The sequence below is a fragment of the Oreochromis aureus genome, linkage group 3 (assembly GCF_013358895.1).
Source record: "Oreochromis aureus strain Israel breed Guangdong linkage group 3, ZZ_aureus, whole genome shotgun sequence".
NCBI lineage: Eukaryota > Metazoa > Chordata > Actinopteri > Cichliformes > Cichlidae > Oreochromis > Oreochromis aureus.
In genome coordinates, this window is record NC_052944.1 from 16048234 (window position 1) to 16068313 (window position 20080).

General features: G+C 41.2%; 1 protein-coding gene across 4 annotated transcripts in view; it reads left to right on the plus strand.

Annotated features, from left to right (window-relative positions):
* LOC116332910 (ADAMTS-like protein 1) overlaps positions 1–20080 on the plus strand; it is a 103360-nt gene that overhangs the window by 51175 nt on the left and 32105 nt on the right. The window contains exon 1 of one of the 4 annotated variants that reach the window (XM_039609460.1): positions 16929–17118. The exons of the other annotated variants lie outside the window; for them this stretch is intronic. Coding sequence (XP_039465394.1) covers positions 17065–17118 — 54 coding nt within the window. The 5' untranslated portion in view covers positions 16929–17064. Of the gene's footprint in view, positions 1–16928; positions 17119–20080 lie in introns of those variants that run through there. 4 annotated transcript variants of the gene reach the window in all.

The window sequence follows — 20080 nt, forward strand, 5'->3', positions numbered from 1 at the left end:
AAAGTCAGTCTGTGATTTATGAGATTAATCTTCTTGTTGCTGCAGAGCCAAATGTGAAAATCTGCCGAACAATATAAAGCCATCAGTCATTTGATCACTGATGAAATCATTAATATTGCACGGAAAGCAAGCAAGAGCTCATCTCCGCTCACCTAGGAGTGAAAAGAAAATCTTGAACCAGAATTAAAGAACAGGGGGAAGCATCCTCTTTCCTCTCCACCCCTGCAGCACTCAGCACTTTTATTTCCTCCATGTTAAAAACATGCTCTGTGCTGTTTGGTTATGATTTGTGGCGCCTTCGGTTTTACAGGTCGAACCACAAGCAAATGAGTGTATTTCTCACAAGCAGCTTTTCTGAATGACCTCACTGGGATAATGATAGGGTTGAAGCGCAGTGGATGAGCTTCTCCTCCGCTCCGTCGGTGCGATGCTATAGATGATGGAGCGATGGGAAGCGGAGGGGGACGAGGGCGAGGTTTTAAGGCGCTGGCGCTGTTTTGCCCTCAATTGCACGGCGGCACGTGGCGAAAGACAGCAAGCAGACACCAATTAGACCGAGACGCACCAGACGAGCTGAGGCTGCAGCTCCCGTCTGGCACACAAACTCGGGCCCCACTAACTGGCTCTCGGATCGTGTTCTGTGTGTCCTCGCTGCCTGTCTGCAAGAATCTGATGACGGCAGCAAAGTGAGGGAAAAGTGTTTGTAGTGTTTATAGTTGCTGCTAATGATTTAAAACGTGTAAATACGTGTGTGATGTATGAGCGTGTTTGCTCTATGGGAGGGAGGGAAGATTTACTTTAACACCCTCTCATTTTGTGTCTGTTGCCAGAAGCTGGGGGTTTATGTAAACCTCTGCCACAGTTGAGAGGGCTCAGACCACCCCAGACATGCAGACATGTCTCATCAGTGTGCGTCATGGATCACCCGTGGACTCTTTGTATGTATGTGCACACGTGTGGGAGGGAGCTGCTAATTAAAAGTGATATTCGGAGCTCAACGGACTGTGTGCTGTTCTCTAGATGTTTTCTGTTAATGGATGTAGTGTTTTATTATTTTGGTCTTTCACATTGCGCAAAGTTTCTTTTAAAACCTGTCGAGGAGTTCTGATGATGAGCTTAAAGACTTGCAGTTTTGTCTCTGAGACACAAGATGCTGCTCTTGAGCTGCTCATCAGAGGCTGAAAAGTCAGTACTTGATTTTTATTTGGGGGGTTTTTGGCAATAAAATTGATTGTGAAATAAAGTAGAAAATAATATCAGTTTGTCTGAGATAAAATGCCACACTAGAAATTCTATATTTTGGATATACAAATAAAATGTCCCCACATTTTATAGGATTATTATTCTTTAACCACTGCTTTTGTCCTTATGAATTATAAGCTTATTAAAAATACTTACTAGGTTCTTAATTATAGGACAGTTATCTTAGTGGTAGAAGAAGACTGGAAGGTAAAAACAACTGTTTTTGTGAGCGAGTTCATATAGCTGTGAAAAAAGATGTACATCCTCTTTCAATTCTAAGGATTTATGTATCAGGACATTGTAAAAAAAAGTTTGAATCTCAGATAAACAGAAAAATTTTGTTTGAGTTTTTAACAAAAACTCCAAAATGTAAACTCAAATGTGTGAAAAATAGCTTATAGAAGCACCTTTAGCAGTAATAATTGTTTTCTGTCACAGTTGCAGGGGAATCTTGGCCACTCGTCTTTGCAACATTGAGCTCATTGAGGCTTGTGGTCATTCATTTATGCACAGCTCTCTCGAGATCCCAGCAGAGTATTTCAGCCAGGCTGAGGTCTGGACTTTGACTGGGCCGTTGCAACACCTTGATTTGTTTCTTTTTTCAGTCATTCTGTTGTAGACTTGCTGCTGTGATTGTGATCATTTCCCTGTTGGAGTCAAGCTGTAGCTGTCAGACAGATGGCCTTGCAGTACTTTGGTATAATCTTTTTGCAGTTTCTCTGAGCATTGCATTGTCTGATCTTGGAGGAAATTTCCTGGAAAGTCCACTATCGGGAATGTTCACAATGGTCTTGAATGTTTTCAAGTTGTCAGTAATCTGTCTCACTGTGGAACGATGGGCTAAATTCTTTAAAATAGCCTCATGGCTCTTCCCACATTGATGGGCAGAAACAATTACTTCTCTGATATCGCTGCTGATGCCGTTCCTTCATGGCACTGTGTTAACACACACCCATAGACTGCACTACTTAGAATAAGAATTTCATGCAATTATATCAGAAAACATGCTGTAATTCATTCACAGCTCAAAGATGATCTAGTATGCAGTCTGCATTAAAGGTAAAGCAAAGTAAAATCTTTCATCTCCATAGTTGTCCTCTGCTCTGGTGCTGTTCACTGTTACTGCCAGAGCTGCTACCTATAACCAACTTCAGTAGTTAGGAGTTCACGACAGTAGCATACTTAGACAGCTGTGAGCCTAAAGGCTTCTTAAAAACATGGTATAAGGGTTTTTATAGGATAGCATATGGGTGAACTGATTTACTGCAGCTATTTTTCTGCGATTACTCTTCAGTCATGCATCCAAATGTTTACTCCCCATCTCTTGGGCAAGCTTCGACTTGATGCTAACCTTAAAGGAAGATACGCAAAGTTTCTTCTCATTAGTGTGCGGTTTCTGGTTTTGTTGTGTAAGCTGTGCGAGAGAAACTTGATTTAATATCCAGTAATATAAGAAAACATAGCCTAAGTTGGATGTTTTGCCACATAAACTGTCTTTTCTCAAATTGCGTTGCAAGCAATGAATTATTGCTTGCAAAGCAAACACTAACGGCGCACACACATACATATAGACACACATTTTTCATCTCTTTCACATTTTTTCCCCTTATTCTCCTTCACTCTCACTCTTGCATACACAAGCACGTTACCCACAATACCCTCAAATACTGAGATGCAGGCTTCCAAGGCTAGCAGCAACCTATTATTAAACATGTAACTCCATATCAGAGATAATTTGATGTTTCCTTGTGCAATCATTACTCCCAGTTTTCAAGACCTGGAAAACATTTTTACCTCTTTTTTCATATACTGTATATGATCGTCATGTGATCTAATTGCACTGTAGTTGATTGGTTTATTTGATTTAACATTTTTACTACTGGAGGGTGGCAGATACAAGCTGTGTCTTGAATCATCGAATGGACTTCCAACTTTTTTGACCGTTTTGAGTACTTTAATAGTGGACTTAAAATGGTCAAAAGGTTGAACTTGCATTGCTGTGCAGTTTTAAGGCAGTAGGAGAATACATTGTTAAAACTTTTAATGGTCCCAATGCTAGTGCTGTGCGATATTGGATAAAGTTTTGTATCGATCTGATATCAAGTAAATAAAAGGTCCATTATGTAGGGTGTGCCATGACTTATGAGATTAATCATTATCAATTTGCAAATACTGAACACATTTTTAAAGGTTATTTTGGATAGAGATAGTGTAGATAGACAGGAAAGCAGGGAGAGAGCGAGGAAGACATGCAGCAAAGGGCCACAGGCAGACTCAGGCCTACCTACTCTCTTGTATGCTATACAGCACACGGTCACCTGCTAACCCACTGAGCTAAACCAGTGCCAAGCTTTGAATGCATTTTACTGGCCACTAAATCACTTTTAATTTTCACAATAATTCATCAACGCAACAAAATCCACCTTTCGGCTTCTTATTTATTTAGTTTTTTTGAGACCTGAAATGTTTATGTGCCTGTCTGTAAAACACTTTCGATCACTGTCTGTTATTTCAATGTGCTTTAGGCTATAAATAACATAGATGTGACAGTTAACATAGAAGGTTCAGAAATGTCAGAAAGTGTTAAATCAACTATTTTTTCATTTCCAAAGCAAATTCAATAAATTCAATAAGCCAACATACTGAATGTATGTTGGCTTATTGAATCAGCTACAGAGTAACATTTCAGTGAGATATATGAACTCGTTTTAAGACACTGCATCTTGGATCTGGAGAATTTTCACTTCTTCCATTGGCAGATTTTTTTTACTTAGTACACTTGTTTGAAATAAGCTGCAGGTTATGGTGTCTTATTTTAAGTGTGATGAGATATTTTTGACTAGAAATTAGACAAATATACTTGGTAAGATTTCGAGTTTTTACAATGTAGAAACACATTATTGATGCTATTACACTAGTGTCAGTCCGATACCACTAACTGTGTTGCTATGGATACTACCAACGTTTGGACTCATCTGGCCACCACCTCTAGTTAGCTGCTGCTGTTTAGTGTTTGTGCAGGTTAAATTGTAGTCTTCACTGTTGAAAGGTGTAGGAGAGGCACAGTGAGTTGGAAATATCCATGAAATGCAAAAACTAGTGTATTGTAAAATTATAAATGTAATCTGGAAAGATCATAACTTGTTGTGTTCAATTGCAGACAACACCACCCTATCAGAATTTACATAATACAAGTATAGAGTGCATATAGTGTACCACATGAAACTGTACTAACAGTAGTAGATAGTTAGTAGTATTTAATAATCATGTTTTAAGTTGTTTTAGCTGACTTGGTAAGAAACTCTCTAGTTCCATGATTTGCACTGATGTGCCCTGAGACAAGTCCAGATGTGCCATGGGATTTTGCGACAACAACACATAATTATTGCAGTGTACAGCTGCACATAATGTAAATTTAGCAGTTGGATTGTACATTTTCTGTCATTTCTTTGTAAAAATTCGTTTTAAAAGACGCTCATTAACAGCGTATCTACCTAAAGAAAAGAGAAAATGTAACACTAAAGCTACTTGTCTTTTGGCTTAAATTTTAAAGGCTGAGACAGCTTCTTCATGTGATACTGATAAAAGTGGCTTACCTTTAAGTAGTAGATTGATAACACTGGCCTGTATAAGGCACGCCACCAGTAAAATGATACGATTACTGTGACTGTGTATTGGGTGTAGGATGGGGGATAAGTGCTTCCTCATAAAATGCATCCCATAGGCTGTATTTCTTTGTTGACCTACTAGTGAGCGTTCTGCATTTGATATGCCACTGGTTGCAGAAAAGAAGGGCAGGGCGCCACCTGTGTGAGCACATTTTCCATGTATTTCTGTGATCTGCTCTGTGGGTTTAGACAGGCTGAGCTGAAATGCAGTCCAGTACACTTTATGTAAGAGGGATGGAAAGAGAAGACTAGATGGAGTGAGAGTTTGTAAAGCAGTGAGGCTACAAGAGAAAAAATAAAAATGGGATGGAAGTGTTCAAGTCTTGATTGACTCATGTTTCCTTTTTCTTTAGTAGGATGTCTTTTACTTTGTCTTTCCTGTTCATATGTTAACAGGGAGTGCTGAAGTCAGCTTAATGAAAGACTCAGTTTTGGATAGATTAATCTCACTTCAAAAATCTAACTGAGCAATATCAGAGAGAAACAGCCACAATGCCTTTTTTTGCGTTACTGTTGCGTCCTCTGTGTTTCTCGGGCAATTGCACAGGCATATGGGTGAGGAATGCTTGAATGCAGATCTGTGGCAGGCTGATGGATAGTTTCCTCTTTGTGAATGTGGGTGCTACAAGACAAAGGCCAGTTGATGTTTTAAAGTTTGACAGCTTGAAAGAGCTGTCAGCACTCCCGGCACCATGACAAGTTCTGGAGAGAGGAGTATATTACATAAGAGCCTATGTCACACTGTCTATATGATTCTGAGCTTGTAAAATGAGTGTTTAAAAATAAGGAAATCTCATGGAAGTTATATCTCAGGTGTTTTTTGGACATGTGAAAATGTATGTCTTTGATACAGTATCTACAGATAAAGCTAGTGCACTTAAACAACCACTAAAAAAATAATATATTCAAAATTTATGTGGTTTATTTGTTCATTTCTTGTTCTCAGACTGTTTAGTAAAACCAGGTTTTCAGCTGGAAGAAGAAGTTATAGCAAGCTATAGGTGCATCTATTAAAAACCTTTAAATAAAAACCCTGTTGATCTTGACCTCAAGGTCAGAGGTCAGCTTTTCAAGGTCACCTTGACTTATTAGTCCAAAATTACCTAGAAACTATGGTTATTACATGTGTGGTGTGTATTGTCAACACATAGAAAGTATCATATAAAGATATTTGACTACTCACTTCTCCTTCAAGGTCAATAGTTTGATCAGGAGGATTCTTCCTGTTAACAGGGAGTTTTTCTTTCCCATTGTTATCAAGTGTTTGCTCGCAAGGGGGTCTTTTGATTGTTGGGGTTTCTCTCTATTGTTGTACATTTTTTACCTTACAGTATAAAGTGCATTGAAGCAACTGTTGCTGTGATTTGTTGCTATATAGATAAAATAGAATTTGAATTTAAACTGAAAAAAATAAATATATACTATCCTGCAATTTGCATTTGTTTTTGCTGCACTACAAAATCCTTAAAGTAGGTTTACAGAACAAAGAAAACAAAATTAATATATAAAACACACAAATACAGTAAAGAAGGCTTTTAGTGATTACTTTATGTACCTGTATCCTCACTGAAATTTAACTTTAACTCTTTTTTCTTGTTGTGTTTTTAGCATTCGGTTGATTTCTTCATAGCTTTGCAGCTATAAAAATCCACAGGCTCTGAACTCACTTCTAAGCATCATCATACAAACTTGAAGTCATCTTATCTGAGCCCATATTTAAGATAAAAATGTGAAGATTGCACTATCAGCCTTCAGAGCAACATAAATTCTGTGTTATCACCTTCCCATAACTCCATCATACAGGCAGCGATATGAAAACCTTCACAGCTTCACACACAGTAGAAAGGAAAGTGCGGTTGAACAGCTTTTCTCAGATTTGAAACTGGCTAGGAGACATTTAAACAAAAACCGACGCCAACAGCCTTCATCAGAGAGTGAGCAATTGCTTGAGAACTGTTTTGATGAAAACCTAATTGTGTGAATATAAAATATTCAGTGAATCTCCAACTCCAGTTGTGCAACACAGTGTGCTCGAGGTGTCGTCCATTTTTTTCCCTACTTTAATCGTTTCCATATTTATAGGTCAGACGCAGGTCAGAACAAGGAACTGAAGTGCACACGCCCCTTCGCTTTCCGTGTAATTGCATCATTATTTAACGGAGCGAAAAACGTCAGATTTCAGAGGACGCTCCAAAGGTTTAAGCCTCCTTTGACCACCTTTATCGTATTACTATCACTTTCTCTGATCGTCCTAGAGCCAAAGACAACATGCAATACATCTCAGAAAATAGAAAACATATGTTACTGCTGTGACTTAATTTTAGGGTTAAAAACTGAAACCTGAGCTGTGCGAAGCGTATATAGCACATCAGAGACCTGCTTTGTGACTTGAAAAGCTTCAGCTTGCTTTGAGTTTAAAAACTCCACACTCACACTTCATGAATAATAAGCTGCTGAGACAAACCAGGGGTCTTTTTATCTGGGGTCGCTCCCTGCTGTCAGTGCTCAGAAAACGGTTGGTCAACTGTTTTGTCTCGTTTTGCAATTTTAACTAGGAAGCCTGTTCCATGTCTGCGCTTCGGTGGATTGCTCTCTATTGACTCTCATGGTGTCAGTAATTAGTCAGTGTTTGTTCCGTGTACTTTTCTACTGAGATTAGCTATTCGCGGGCTAGGAGTAGGGTCATATAGGTTTTCTGTTTGATGTGTGCTTTTAGAAACTGATATGGACCCTGACATGATCATGCATGTCATATTTACAGTTTTGCATTCCACAAGGAGGCTATTACAGCCAAAAAACTTGGATTTCACAGTTTTTATTACTTGAAATGACTCCTGCAAAGAGCTGCAATATATTTTTATTATAATGTAAGTTTTCCCAGACAGCCTTTTAAACAAGACAAGAAAACCGGTTCTTACTTTTGAATCCACTCTGGACATTCCTTCAAATGTCTTGCAGTGGTATATAAAAAAACTTGTGTTACTGACTCACCAGGCACTGATGGATAATAAGGGTCAGCTGGACGTCTTTCTTTCTATACATAGTTTGTTTTAAAAATTGTTTGTATAATAATATTTAATACAACAAATGAGCTCACAGCAGCTCCACCAGCTTTTCTCCTGCTAATCAAACTGACCGTAACACCAAAGCTGTACACTCCATAGGTTTTTTTACATAAATTTGAAGGGTAGGTGATTTCTGGGGTGATATATGAAAAATATACTTTTCTTATATTTAAAAAACATTGATTCCTGTCATCTTGTCTGTGCTAGAATAGAATAGAGATTGCATTGCTGTGCGGTCACAACCTCATTCCAGCTGTCCATTTTGCATTTAAAATACACCTGACGACAACGGGAAGAAAAAACTCCCTTTTAACAGGAAGAAACCTCCAGTGGAACCAGGCTCAGGGAGGGGCAACCATCTGCTGCTACTGGTTGGGGGTAAGAGGAGGGAGACAAGACAAAGACAGGTTGTGTAAGAGATTCTGTCATGTGCTGGCCCTGTGAAGCAGGGAGGAGAGGACCCAAGCGCAGACTCAAACACAAGTGGTAAACTCAAAAGGCAGCTTTAATTGCTGAGAAACTACAACACTAACTAAACTTGGAAGATACAGGCAGGTAGGGAGAACACACAGCGGGGCATGAGGGTGATTGCGATGACGAGCATAGGAAGGCACGGACAGTAAAAAGAAGAGGGAAACACGGCAAACAGGAAACACCTGGGAAACACAGCTGGCACAAATTACACTGATGTAATGGGGAAGAGCAAAAAAGAACATGACGCGCACCGACGAGAGACTATCAAAGTAAAACAGGAAGAACACAGAGACGCGGACTGAGTAGGGGAACAGACAGATGCACATGAAGACAAGGCTGACCTAAACAGGGGGGGAATCACAAAGGCAAACCAAGACTAGATGACAGAATAAACTCAGGAGTATAATCATACTGGGCTAGGAAATACACAGACAACCTAATAAATAAACAAGACTCAAAGAACCAAAAGACAAGAAATCAAAACGCTGGGTCAAAATGACCCAGAACTGTGACAGATCCAGAGATTAATAATAACTACATAAATGCAGAGTGGTATATAAAAACACAGGAAGTGAAAAGAGGTCCGTAAAGAAGAAACACTGAGTGCATCATGGGAAGGTCCCAGCAGCCATGGACCTATTGCACCGTAACTAAGAGAGGATTTAGGGCAGGGGTCTCGAACTCCAGGCCTCGAGGGCCAGTGTCCTGCAGGTTTTAGATCTCACCCTGGGTCAACACGCCTGAATCAAATGATTAGTGCATTACCAGGCCTCTGGAGAACTTCAAGACATGTTGAGGAGTTAACTTAGCCATTTAAATCTGCTGTGTTGGATCAAGGACACATCTAAAACCTGCAGGACGCCGGCCCTCGAGGCCTGGAGTTCGAGACCCCTGATTTGGGGTGACCTGATCCAGCCCTAACTATATGCTTTATCAAAAAAGAACGTTTTAAGTCTACACTTTAAAGTAAACAGGGTGTCTGTCGCCTGAATCTAAATTGGGAGCTGTTTCCGGAAAAAAGGGACCTGATTGTTTGAGGCTCTGCCTGCCATTCTACGAGATGCTAAGTTTATCTGTTTGCAGTTGTGAGAAAGGTGGTGCACGGAGGTATTTTTGGCTTCTTTGTGAAATATAAGCTACTTGCTATGGTCGAAACCAATGTTGGTGTTTAAGAACTGTGAAAACATCAGGATGTAAAACCAAACCACAGCATTAAGATGTTGATTCAAAAAGTTCTTATTACAAGTAACTGTAGTTGCAAAGAACTCAGTCCAAGCACTTCTCTCCAGCTTTTGTTGTTGCTTTATTACAGACAACAACCTCTTAGATCATAAATAACTGGCTTGTTAGTGACAGGCAGAATCAACTTTTCCCCTGTCGTTACTCACGTCATTAGTCCTATCACCTTTAGATACTGATTGGGTGATGAGAGAGCTGTGACACAGAGAAACGCATTGCTGTTCCAACTGAACTATTTTCAAATGAGAGCACTGTGAGCATAGCAGGAAAAAATCTGTGCACTAAGAGTGTTTTTGCAATGCTCAGTGAGCACTGTTAACACTAAACATTGTATTTGTATAGAAAGTAGACACTGCCAGAGCAAAAACAGCTGTCAGTGGACACACACCCTAAATTGACGTTTTTTTAATTGATTTCAACAAAAGGAAGTATATTTTCAGAAAACATGTGTAAACTGTTCTGAGCAGCAGCTATATTATCCAGATGATACAGCAATATGGTCTCCATTTTGAAACACGGGGGATCAACTTGATGCCGGCTATCCCATAAATAAGCTGCGGTGCTTAGCGTCGGCCCAGATCGGGATGCAGGTCCCACGCTCCCCGTTTCACTCTAGCCCCAGCCTGGCGGGCCAGTTTAACTCACTCCAGTGGCTTCACACGGCTAATTTATGCCCATCCCTTCCTTTCTTACCCTCTTTAAAATACCACAGTGGCCGTGGGTGGGTGAAAGAGGGATGTGGAGTGTGTGAGGTGGTGGGCTTTGTGTAGAGGGACCCTGATGAACTTAGCCTTTGCATTCACCAGAAAGCTGCTAAAACATATGCGTGCTAATGGGAAAAGCTTGATGGTGAGAGCACATGAACGCGGCTTCAGAAAGTAGTAAATGTCACTGCTGATTCTTAATTACGTGCTCGAGTCCTCTCAGCGCTGTGGCCTGCATGTGGAGTTTTTAGAGGCTTACTCAGGTGGGATCAGAATGTGGCTTATTCAATATGTCACCATAAACAGTGCAGTAAATTGCTATAAAATATTGTGAGCTGAGCACAGTGGTTTGTTTTAGAGGAAAGAAAGTACATCTTTGCTCATTGTACCCTTATATCAAGACATACTTTCTTTATCGATCAATTCTTAATACTTAAATCAACCAATTCTTGATTGATTTAAGTATTAAATTGACGGCTCTTTTGTCTTGTCTTCCTCTCTTTACCCCAAACTGGTCACGGCAGATGGCTTCCCCTCCCTGAGCCTGGTTCTGCCGGAGGTTTCTTCCTGTTAAAAGGGAGTTTTTCCTTCCCACTGTCGCCATGTGTTTGCTTACAAAGGGTCGCCTGATTGTTGGGCTTTTCTCTGTATTCTTCAGTCTTTACCTCACAACATAAACGGCTTGAGTCGACTGTTATATGCTATATAAAAGACATTGAATTGAATTTAACTGAATTTAATTTATATACGTCATTGTTGACTTGTCCATGTGACCATTTAATTTATAGTCGCCTGATTTCTCGTCCCTGGAGAATAAAGCTAACCCAAAATTTCTGTTTTTTGGTGAATTTTATGAAAACTTTCTTTGTTGATCTGGCAAATCAAGCAAGTATTTCAATTTATCCAATGCTAGAGTTTGTAGAATAAAAAATAACAGCATTCCCATCATGCTCTCGTTATATCTGTTTTTTTCATTAATTTTATTCATAGTTTTGTCCCTCTTAACCTTGCTGATTATATGGGGGGTTTTTTGGACTGATTTAATAGCTAATGTCAAATAAATTCACCCGTAAGCTATTGTAAGCAATCCAATCTCACGGGTTGTTCTGGGGCAATGCAACTCTACAAGACCTGAGCTCTCATGTGCCTGCTGTTCTGAAAAACAAATCATTTTTGCTTTCATGCATACTCCAAAAAGCTGTGGCCCCAAAATCGAGACAGAACAAATGTCTTCCTCTGCAGAGCTGTGGGGAGTTCACCGAGAAGATGTACTCTTAGCCAGAAGAGATTGGCCCATCGGAGGACGAGCTGGCGTCCGTCTTTCCCTCGAGCGCATTATTTATCCCGTGCCTTTGCATGCTGCACTGTTCTTCCTCCCACCTGAGCCATGATACAGTAATCTCAATAGGTGTGTTTATGGCTCTGTAAATCTATCATCTTCACATTACCACCAAACACTGAAACCAGCTCGCTCGCAAGGCTCAACGATCCAGCTGACCGCTCCTCTGGATGGAGTATTAAATAATAATCAATCATGATTAAGGAACGATGAGAGGAAAAGCTTGACTCATGTGGAATGTGTGGATGTGGAAGCAGTGAAAGCTAAAGCTTAGGTGACAATGTTGGAAAAAAAAGAGATATTTAGGGAGTAACATGTTTTAGCTGTAACGCTGCTTACTTTCATTTCAGCTCCCATCTGGCTTTAATTGGATTTAGATGATTGTCAGGGAATTACATCTTTATTTTAATCCTCTGGTTTTGGTGGGATGGGGAAGTGTGGTGGACTTTCAGCTGCAAGTCGTAAAATCCTTGTCCTGGTAAAACATTTTATACCGTGGCTCAGAAAGCTTTTTAAACAATGGCTTTCGTATAAATCATGCCTGGAGCACATACGTCGTCTGTGAGGGTGGTGGGAGGCTACCATTTATATCCCGCCTGAACCGTTAAAGTCTTCTCGTGGGAGCCGAGGGTTCGGGCCTTCGAGGGGTCCTCGATGTGAGTCTCTCGTTAACTTTAGCTTCATTTGTCTCTCTTCCTCAGAACGCTGGGACTGTTAAGTAATGTCATCACATCATAATATTGTAATCTTTTCATTTGACTCTTTATTCTGCAGCAGAGGAGCGGTATCAGTTAAACGTCTGCTGCTTGGAAAGCCAACATAGCGACCCTTTACAAGACCTCAAACACATTCAGCATGAGAGAGCTTTTCTGTTTCACCAGACAGCGAGTGATGATAGAAGCGGTGTTTTCAAACGTATGGGGTTGGCTGAGTTCCCATCACATTAAAAGGTCAAAACAACAACAAAGTTAACTTTAACATCATTCTATACTAATAATGATGAACAGCTCATTTACTGGATTGTCAGCTGTTTATCACAGAGACATCATGAGGGGTTCTCAAATGTTGTGCGACCAGGTGAAACCCTGCTCATAATCCCAACACTGCACACTGACAGAGAATCGAGGGATTTTATGACAGATGGTGGCGATTTGTCACAATCATATGAGAGATTCTATCTGCCTAAAAATAACACGGGCATGGGTGGAAGTAGCGGCCATAAAATGGTTTTTTATTAGCATACAACTAAATGTTGTTCTCCTCGCGCCTGTGCAGGTTCTCTCTGGGTACTCTTCCTCCCACATTCCAAAAGCATGTTAGGATAATAGGTGAGGATGGATGGATGGATGGATGGATGGATGGATGAACGGATGGATGGATGAACGGATGGATGGATGGATGGATGGATGAACGGATGGATGGATGGATGGATGGATGGATGGATGGATGGATGGATGGGGAACTACATTTCCCTCATCTTTACTTTTTTCACTTCTTAATGATATCGTTTGGGGGAAAAAAGAAATATCAACCAGTGTGTCTGTGGTACTTCAAAGCATAACAACTTCATATAATCTTTAATTGAGGCCTTTAGATTATTTTTAATTAGACTGAAAACATCACATGAACAGTAGTGTTATGGGCATTTTTTTTAAAGAGGACACAAATATAGACACAAAAAGCAAGAATACTGAGAAAAAGATAAGCATGAGTACAAAGGTGCTTAAACTTGCATAAATTACAGGAAAACACAAGCAACAAAGGGCAAAACATTAAAGCGACGGCAGGACCACAAGGAGAACTGGTGAGTCAGCAAATAAGTGTAAAGTAACAGCTAAAAAAGGAAAACTGAAGATGACAAAAACTAACACAGAATCCAACTGGTGAAAACCAGTGAGGGTCGGGAAGATGATTAGAAGCGAGGGAAAGTAAATGGACAGGGACTTTTGGTTGTCGGCGTCAGACAAGCTGGTCTGAGTGTATCAGAAGCTGCTGATCTGCTGGGATTTTCCCACACAGCCGTCGCTTGGATTTACAGAGAAAATGTGAAGTGAGTTCCAGTTCTCTGGATGAAAGATGCCTCATTGATGTCAAAAGTCAGAAGAGAATGGCCCAACTGCCCTGAGAATGATGTGGGGGATATTTTCTTGACACGCTTTGGGCCCTTATTACCAACTGAGCATCATTTACACACCACAGCCTACCTGAATATTGTTAGTAACCATTTCCATCCCTCTATGACCACAGTGTTACCTCCAACTGGTTTTGTGAACATGACAGTGAGTTCACTGTACTCAAGTGGCCTCCACAGTCACCACATTCGATTCCAATAGAGCACCTTTGGGATGTGTATGGAAGCCTGTTTCCGCCACTAAAAAAACAAAAAAAAAATCAAGTACCGTAACTCGAAATTTTGAGTTATTTTCTTGAAATTTCGAGTTAATGACTCGAAATTTCGAGTTAGCTCTGCAAATCAGTAATCTACGTGAATGAGGTCACTTTCTTGTTACCCGGAAGCATATGGCGCAGAGTAACGCGCACTCAAAACCAAAACAAATTGGCGCTTTCGCGAGTACGTTTGCTGATAGTAACGCCATGTGATTCAGCTAATAACACACGGATTTCATCATTTTTGAAGGCACGCTGAAAATACTCAGCAATCTGTGGATTCATGACTGGATGTAATACTGGTAGCTTAGCTGTAGCATTTGTAGCTGAGGGCTTCAGCTTCCGGGTAACAAGGAAATGACGTCATTCACGTGGATTACTGATTGGCAGTGCTAACTCGAAATTTCGAGTTACTTTTCTCAAAATTTTGAGTTAATAAGTCAAAATTTCGAGTTATGGATCGTTTTTTGTTTTTTTTGTGTGGCAGAAACGGGCTTCCATAGATGTGGTAGAATTGAAGATTCACATCATGGATGTGCAGCCGACAAATCTGCAGCAGCTGTGTGATGCTGTCATGTCAATATGGACCAAAATCTCTGAGTAATGTTTCCAGCACTTTGTTGAATCGATGACTTCAGTCAGGAAAACTGGGGTGAACTTTAAAGGACTTTTACCATCATGTGAATGTGCTCACTTTAAGTTTTAACTGCAAAATAAAGGGGATCTAAATTAGCTGTTGGCTTGTTTACAGTCAGTCTTCTTGTTTCTGGCTCTGTGAGTTTGTTGTTGTGATTCAACCTTGTTCCCATATGTCAGCAATTACTTTGGGGCAGCCAATGTTATCCTAACCCATTCTTTCATATTAAAGCAGAATCATCTTTTAAGACAGTGGAGCATTTGTCTGTGGACAGTCATTTCCCCTAATCCTCAAAACCTCCTGCATGCTTCTCTCATGCAACCTAATATCCGAGCCTGCCCTTGTGTAAAATAACAATGCGTTCTATCATTTTTCTCACCTCATCATCTTCATGGATTGTTGTTTAAATTGTCAGGAGACACCTTCGGCAATGTTGTGGTAGAGAGCCGTCTCCAAGCTCGTGTCAATCAAAACCATTAATTTCCTCCTCGGGTGTTTGGTTTTAAGCTCCAGGCACATCATTGATGCCACAGTTTATTTTCTGTAGTCACACATTGGCAAATACGAGAAGGATTTCTTGTAAAAGTAAATATCAGAGGGTTATGGATTGAGAATGCATGGGCCGCATCGGCCTGTGAATATGTCAAAGTCCACGTCCTTCCCTGCTGGCACCACAGACTACACCAGTGTGTGTGCGTTTCAGATAATTCCCCAATTCATGGAACATAAGTCCGATTCTGTCAGCAGCGACTTTGGACTTCGAGACAAGTTTGCTTTGTAGAGCTGAAATATAAAAAAGTGTGTATGTGTGCCGCGTTAAGTGTCGAGACGTCCACTCCGATGTTGTGATTAGGGTTGCTGACTATTTGCTCTGGAGTGCAGCACATTCCTCTCAGCCTTAATTGATACCAATTATGCGGTTTTTGATTTGGTGTTTGATTGGGAAGAAGATGTGAGGCCTTGATTCGAAGGGCACAGAGTTTTTATTGTGTTTGGAACCTCGGGGTTGGATGCCTGAATGATAGCCTGCTACCTTGTGAGTAACATCAAGGAATGCCAGCGGGTCATTTTGCCTGTGCTATTTTTAATGTTGGGTTTCAGATTTTTGTTTTTTTGTGTCCTGCCATCGCAAAAGGAAGCTGGAAAGCCACTCAGTGTATAAGTATATTCCCCCTGTGCCAAAGGGTTGTCCATCTTACTGGGTGTTTTTTTTTTTTTTTCTTTAAATAACTACAGGATTTGTCCCTCCAGGGGACACCTGGCTTGTCCCCCACCTCCACGGTGTAAATGCTCTCTAGCTTAAACTGCCAGATGTTATAAAAGGCTCCATTGAAGTAAACCTTTAGCTCATAAAAAAGGGGGTTGTAGGCGGGTGGCTGAAAAGTCTATCCCGATAGCTTCAGTGACCAAACTGTGTCATCTGATTTAACATGTAGGCTCACATATGTAACTCTTTGGGAAAAATAAAGCGATTTGGAGCCAAAGGTGAAGTATGGCAGTGCCAAATGTGTCTCTGCTCTGCTCAGATGTGTAATTGAAGTCACCGGTTCTGCGCAAGCAGGCTGGAAATAAAAGGTTAATTGTAAAGATGTCACAGTATGACTGAGAGTTTCTGACATTTCCAACACAGAGTGAGGAAAAATGACACAGAGGGGAAAAAAAAACATCCAAAGCTTAAAAGAAAGAGGAAGCAGTGGCATGAGTGAGACGGAAACTTGAGATATTAGGAAAAGAAATGGAAAAGAAGAAAATTGGTTTACAGTTGTCTGTCTGCTATTATTCCTTCTCTCTGACAGTCTGACACACACACACACACACACACACACACACACACACACACACACACACACACACACACACACACACACACACAAACATGCGAAGCTGTGAAGCTGCTGCTGGCCCAGCTTCTTGTTTGTACTAACACTGTCATCTGAAGCCCATTTATTGATTGGCTAATGTGCCAGACCTGAGGGCTCACGGTGCTTGGATCAACCCCCCCGCCCTCCCGATTACTTCCTCCAACGTTCATGCAGTGCACGCTCTAAAACGGACACACATGCACACACATTCACCCACGCTCTCCCTGCCCCCTCTCCCTCCCTCCGCTTCCCCAAGATACTCTTGAGAAAGAACGTGAGCAAGTCAGACAGGAGACGGCAGGCAGGGAGGCAGACACAGCACGCAGAGTGACCCACGGAGGAGGCCGTCACGCATCGGACCCAGACACACACGCAAAAATACTCACGAGCAGATCTGGAGGGACTGGGTCTCACACACGCGCACACACACACACTTTGAAAAAGGCATGGAACAAGACTTTTCATCCTGCATGCTGTTGATGACAGCTCTTCTACTTCTGGTACTGTGATTTTTACCCTGTTTTCTCAATTGCATTTTAAAGTTTTTATTTTGTCTTTGGTTATTAATGTCCTCTAAAAGCTTCTATTTGAGTGTTTATGCTTGTATGTGTGTGTATTTTGAAGTAAGCAGTGCACTCTCCACATCCTGGAGTCTTCTCAACAGTAGCTTTACCAGGTCAGCTACAGCAGTCCTGCAGCATTGTCTTATTATATTATTATAAGTCTCCCATGCCTGCACTGTGTTTTTTAACCTAAGCCATGAAAAAAGGACTTGTGCATGTGGAGGTCAGCGAGCTGCAGGCTCACTGTTACATTACAGTGCCTGCCTCACAGCGTGACCGTGAGTACAGTACTGTGCCGTGCTGCGCAGTGCTGGCCACATGACAAGGGATTTAGCAGATGTGCAAATATCATGTGTCTTTGCCAACTGCAAAGGCCGTCGTATTGACACAGTCTGCAAAAGAAGGCACTAGAGTCGGGTTTCTTTTTCCCCTTTTTCAGGAGTTTTCCATCTTCGGGGAAAGTGTTTTTAGTCTCAGCTGCTGACAGGTGACTTAAATAGAATCCGTCCATCAGAATAACTCATAACGCAGAGTTAAGTGATCTTTAATCATATGCTCATTTCCGCTTTTTTACCTTGTGGAAAAACAAAGGCCTTGCGGTTGTCGCCCTCGTGTATTTGCTCTGTTTTTTCTCACAGTATGAGCACCACCAGCAAATAATAGTTTGTGTTTGCAAAGGTTCTTTTTCAAAGAGTTTTAGGAAGCATTATGAGTCAGTTATGGGTGCATGAACGCTCAAATAAAATAACAAGATCAGAAAATAATAGATCAGAGCAGAAGCGGTGGGACGTGCAGTGATGGAGGGTTAAGGAAGACTGGATATCTGAGCCTTTTGATTATTGGCTCCAAATCCCAGCAGGACAGCCGTCCAGCTAGCGGAGCCTTGTCTTCCTCCTCTTTCATTGAGAACAATAGCAGCGCAGCGAGCCAAACAACCTCTTCATCTCCATCCCTTCATCCTTCATCTACTTCCACTCCTCTTTCTTCGCAAGCCTCTCTGCGCCTCGAGCACTCTTGGCTTTGCAACACACAGCCCTGAGTCGTAATTGAGTGCAAAATTCACTGATTGCTTTTCAAAGGAGAATTAAGGTGGTGCACTAACCGGCTGCCCAGAGCGCAGCCTGTGTTTATTTACCGGGATCCAAACATTGAAATAGTTGGCCCGTGCAGAAAGTAGCGCCGCTGCCGATATGTTTGGCTGTATGCTCCGCTGGCTGTGTTTAGGTTTTGCCATTCCTCTCTGCTGTTCCTCAGGCGTCATCAGCACTGACAGCCATTTATATCAGTCCCCACGCACTTTTAATAACGTGAACCCGCCATCCCCTCTCAGGACTGTACAGCATGGGTGTTTTTCCTCCCATGACCCAAGGAAAATAATCGGAGCCCTATTATTGCATTGTTACTGTTTTTCTTTGCAAGATCCATTCATCTCTGTGTTTGAAGTGCACTGCCATGCTGCTGGAGGGAGGAAAAGGGGGTAAAGAGGTCAGCATGAATTGGCTTTCCTCTAAAAAACCTTTCTATCTTAAAGCGTTCCACTTTAAATGCAAGCCTGGATCTTCACTGTAAACTGCCCAGTAGGTGCAAATTGTATTTTCTGAACACACCCCGCCCCTAATGTTCAGCAGGTTCTGGGTAAATGAGCTTGTTTAGGGCTCACATTTCATGCCTAATCTGCAAGAGCTGGAAATTTTAAATCACTGTCAAAAACTCTGTTGGATGTGCAGACACAAACTGCCGCCTCACGGTGTAAAAGTTCCCATTGTGCGACGCTGTCCAGAGCACACAATAGCTGCATTTCTGCAATGTTAGGACAAAATGTCTTTCATGGTCCGGCAGCATTATGACGACTGAGTGGTTTAAAAAATGATAATTTTTCTCTTGCATTCATCTGCTCCCATTGAACACCCCCAAACCCCCTTGGAAGAATGGCAGGTTACTTTATTGACTGTGTTTGCACTTCGGTCTACTGAGCCACATTCCTGTTGCCACAGGAGGTGGATGATTTGTCCCAGTGTTGGTTCCAAGTTCCAAGTCTTTTTTTTTTTTTTTTTTAATTTTCCAAGTTGTCATCCATTAAACAGGTACAGGACCAGTTTTTTCCTTTACCTCAGTCTCACTGGCAGTTTTTAAGTAGAATACCTTCACTGAGTCCTTGTTCTAGATAGCAAAAACAATCTGTTTTCCTTTCACCTAATCTGAGCCCGGTATTCAGAAAATGCAGCTCTCTATTGCTTCATTCAGTCAGCTCTGGAAAGGGCATTGAGAAAAGTGAAGCAGAGGGAAACTGTCTTGACTTAAACACAACAATAGATATTACCATATTGCCTGACAGCGGTGGCATTATAAATAAACCTTTCCCTACGAGCAGGGCGAGTTAGTCCACTCGGAAAATACCAAAGACTTTATGAGGTAAACAGGAGCTGAGATAGAGAGGATCTTAATTTTTTTTGGCTGTCACCCTACATCCGAGACGCACACTGTCCTTGTAGTTGTAAAATTTAGCTTCTCATAATATTGATTTTGGGTGCCGCAGTAATATTCCCGTCTCCGCTGCCAAATACAGCACAATGCAATTAACAGAGAGAGGCACACGAGTGTGGCCCGAGCCTTAAGCAAGGACTAATATTTCAAACTTTAAAGCATGACTCAGACATTTTTAATATGCAAAAGGGCCAGAAGTCAAGAACTCGTGATTACTTCCTCTTACTGCCTCTCTTTTCCTGTCATGTGCACTTTTATTGTAGTTTTAGGTTTTTTTAAGCTGTGTAATTTAAGGAATGGCTGCAGGAAGCCACAACTCATTTGGCTAAAGAGCTGCTTTCTGTAATGATGGGAGATAGCATGTTAGCTCTTTTCAATCTATGCTAAGTCATAAGGTCAAAGAGTCCAATATAAA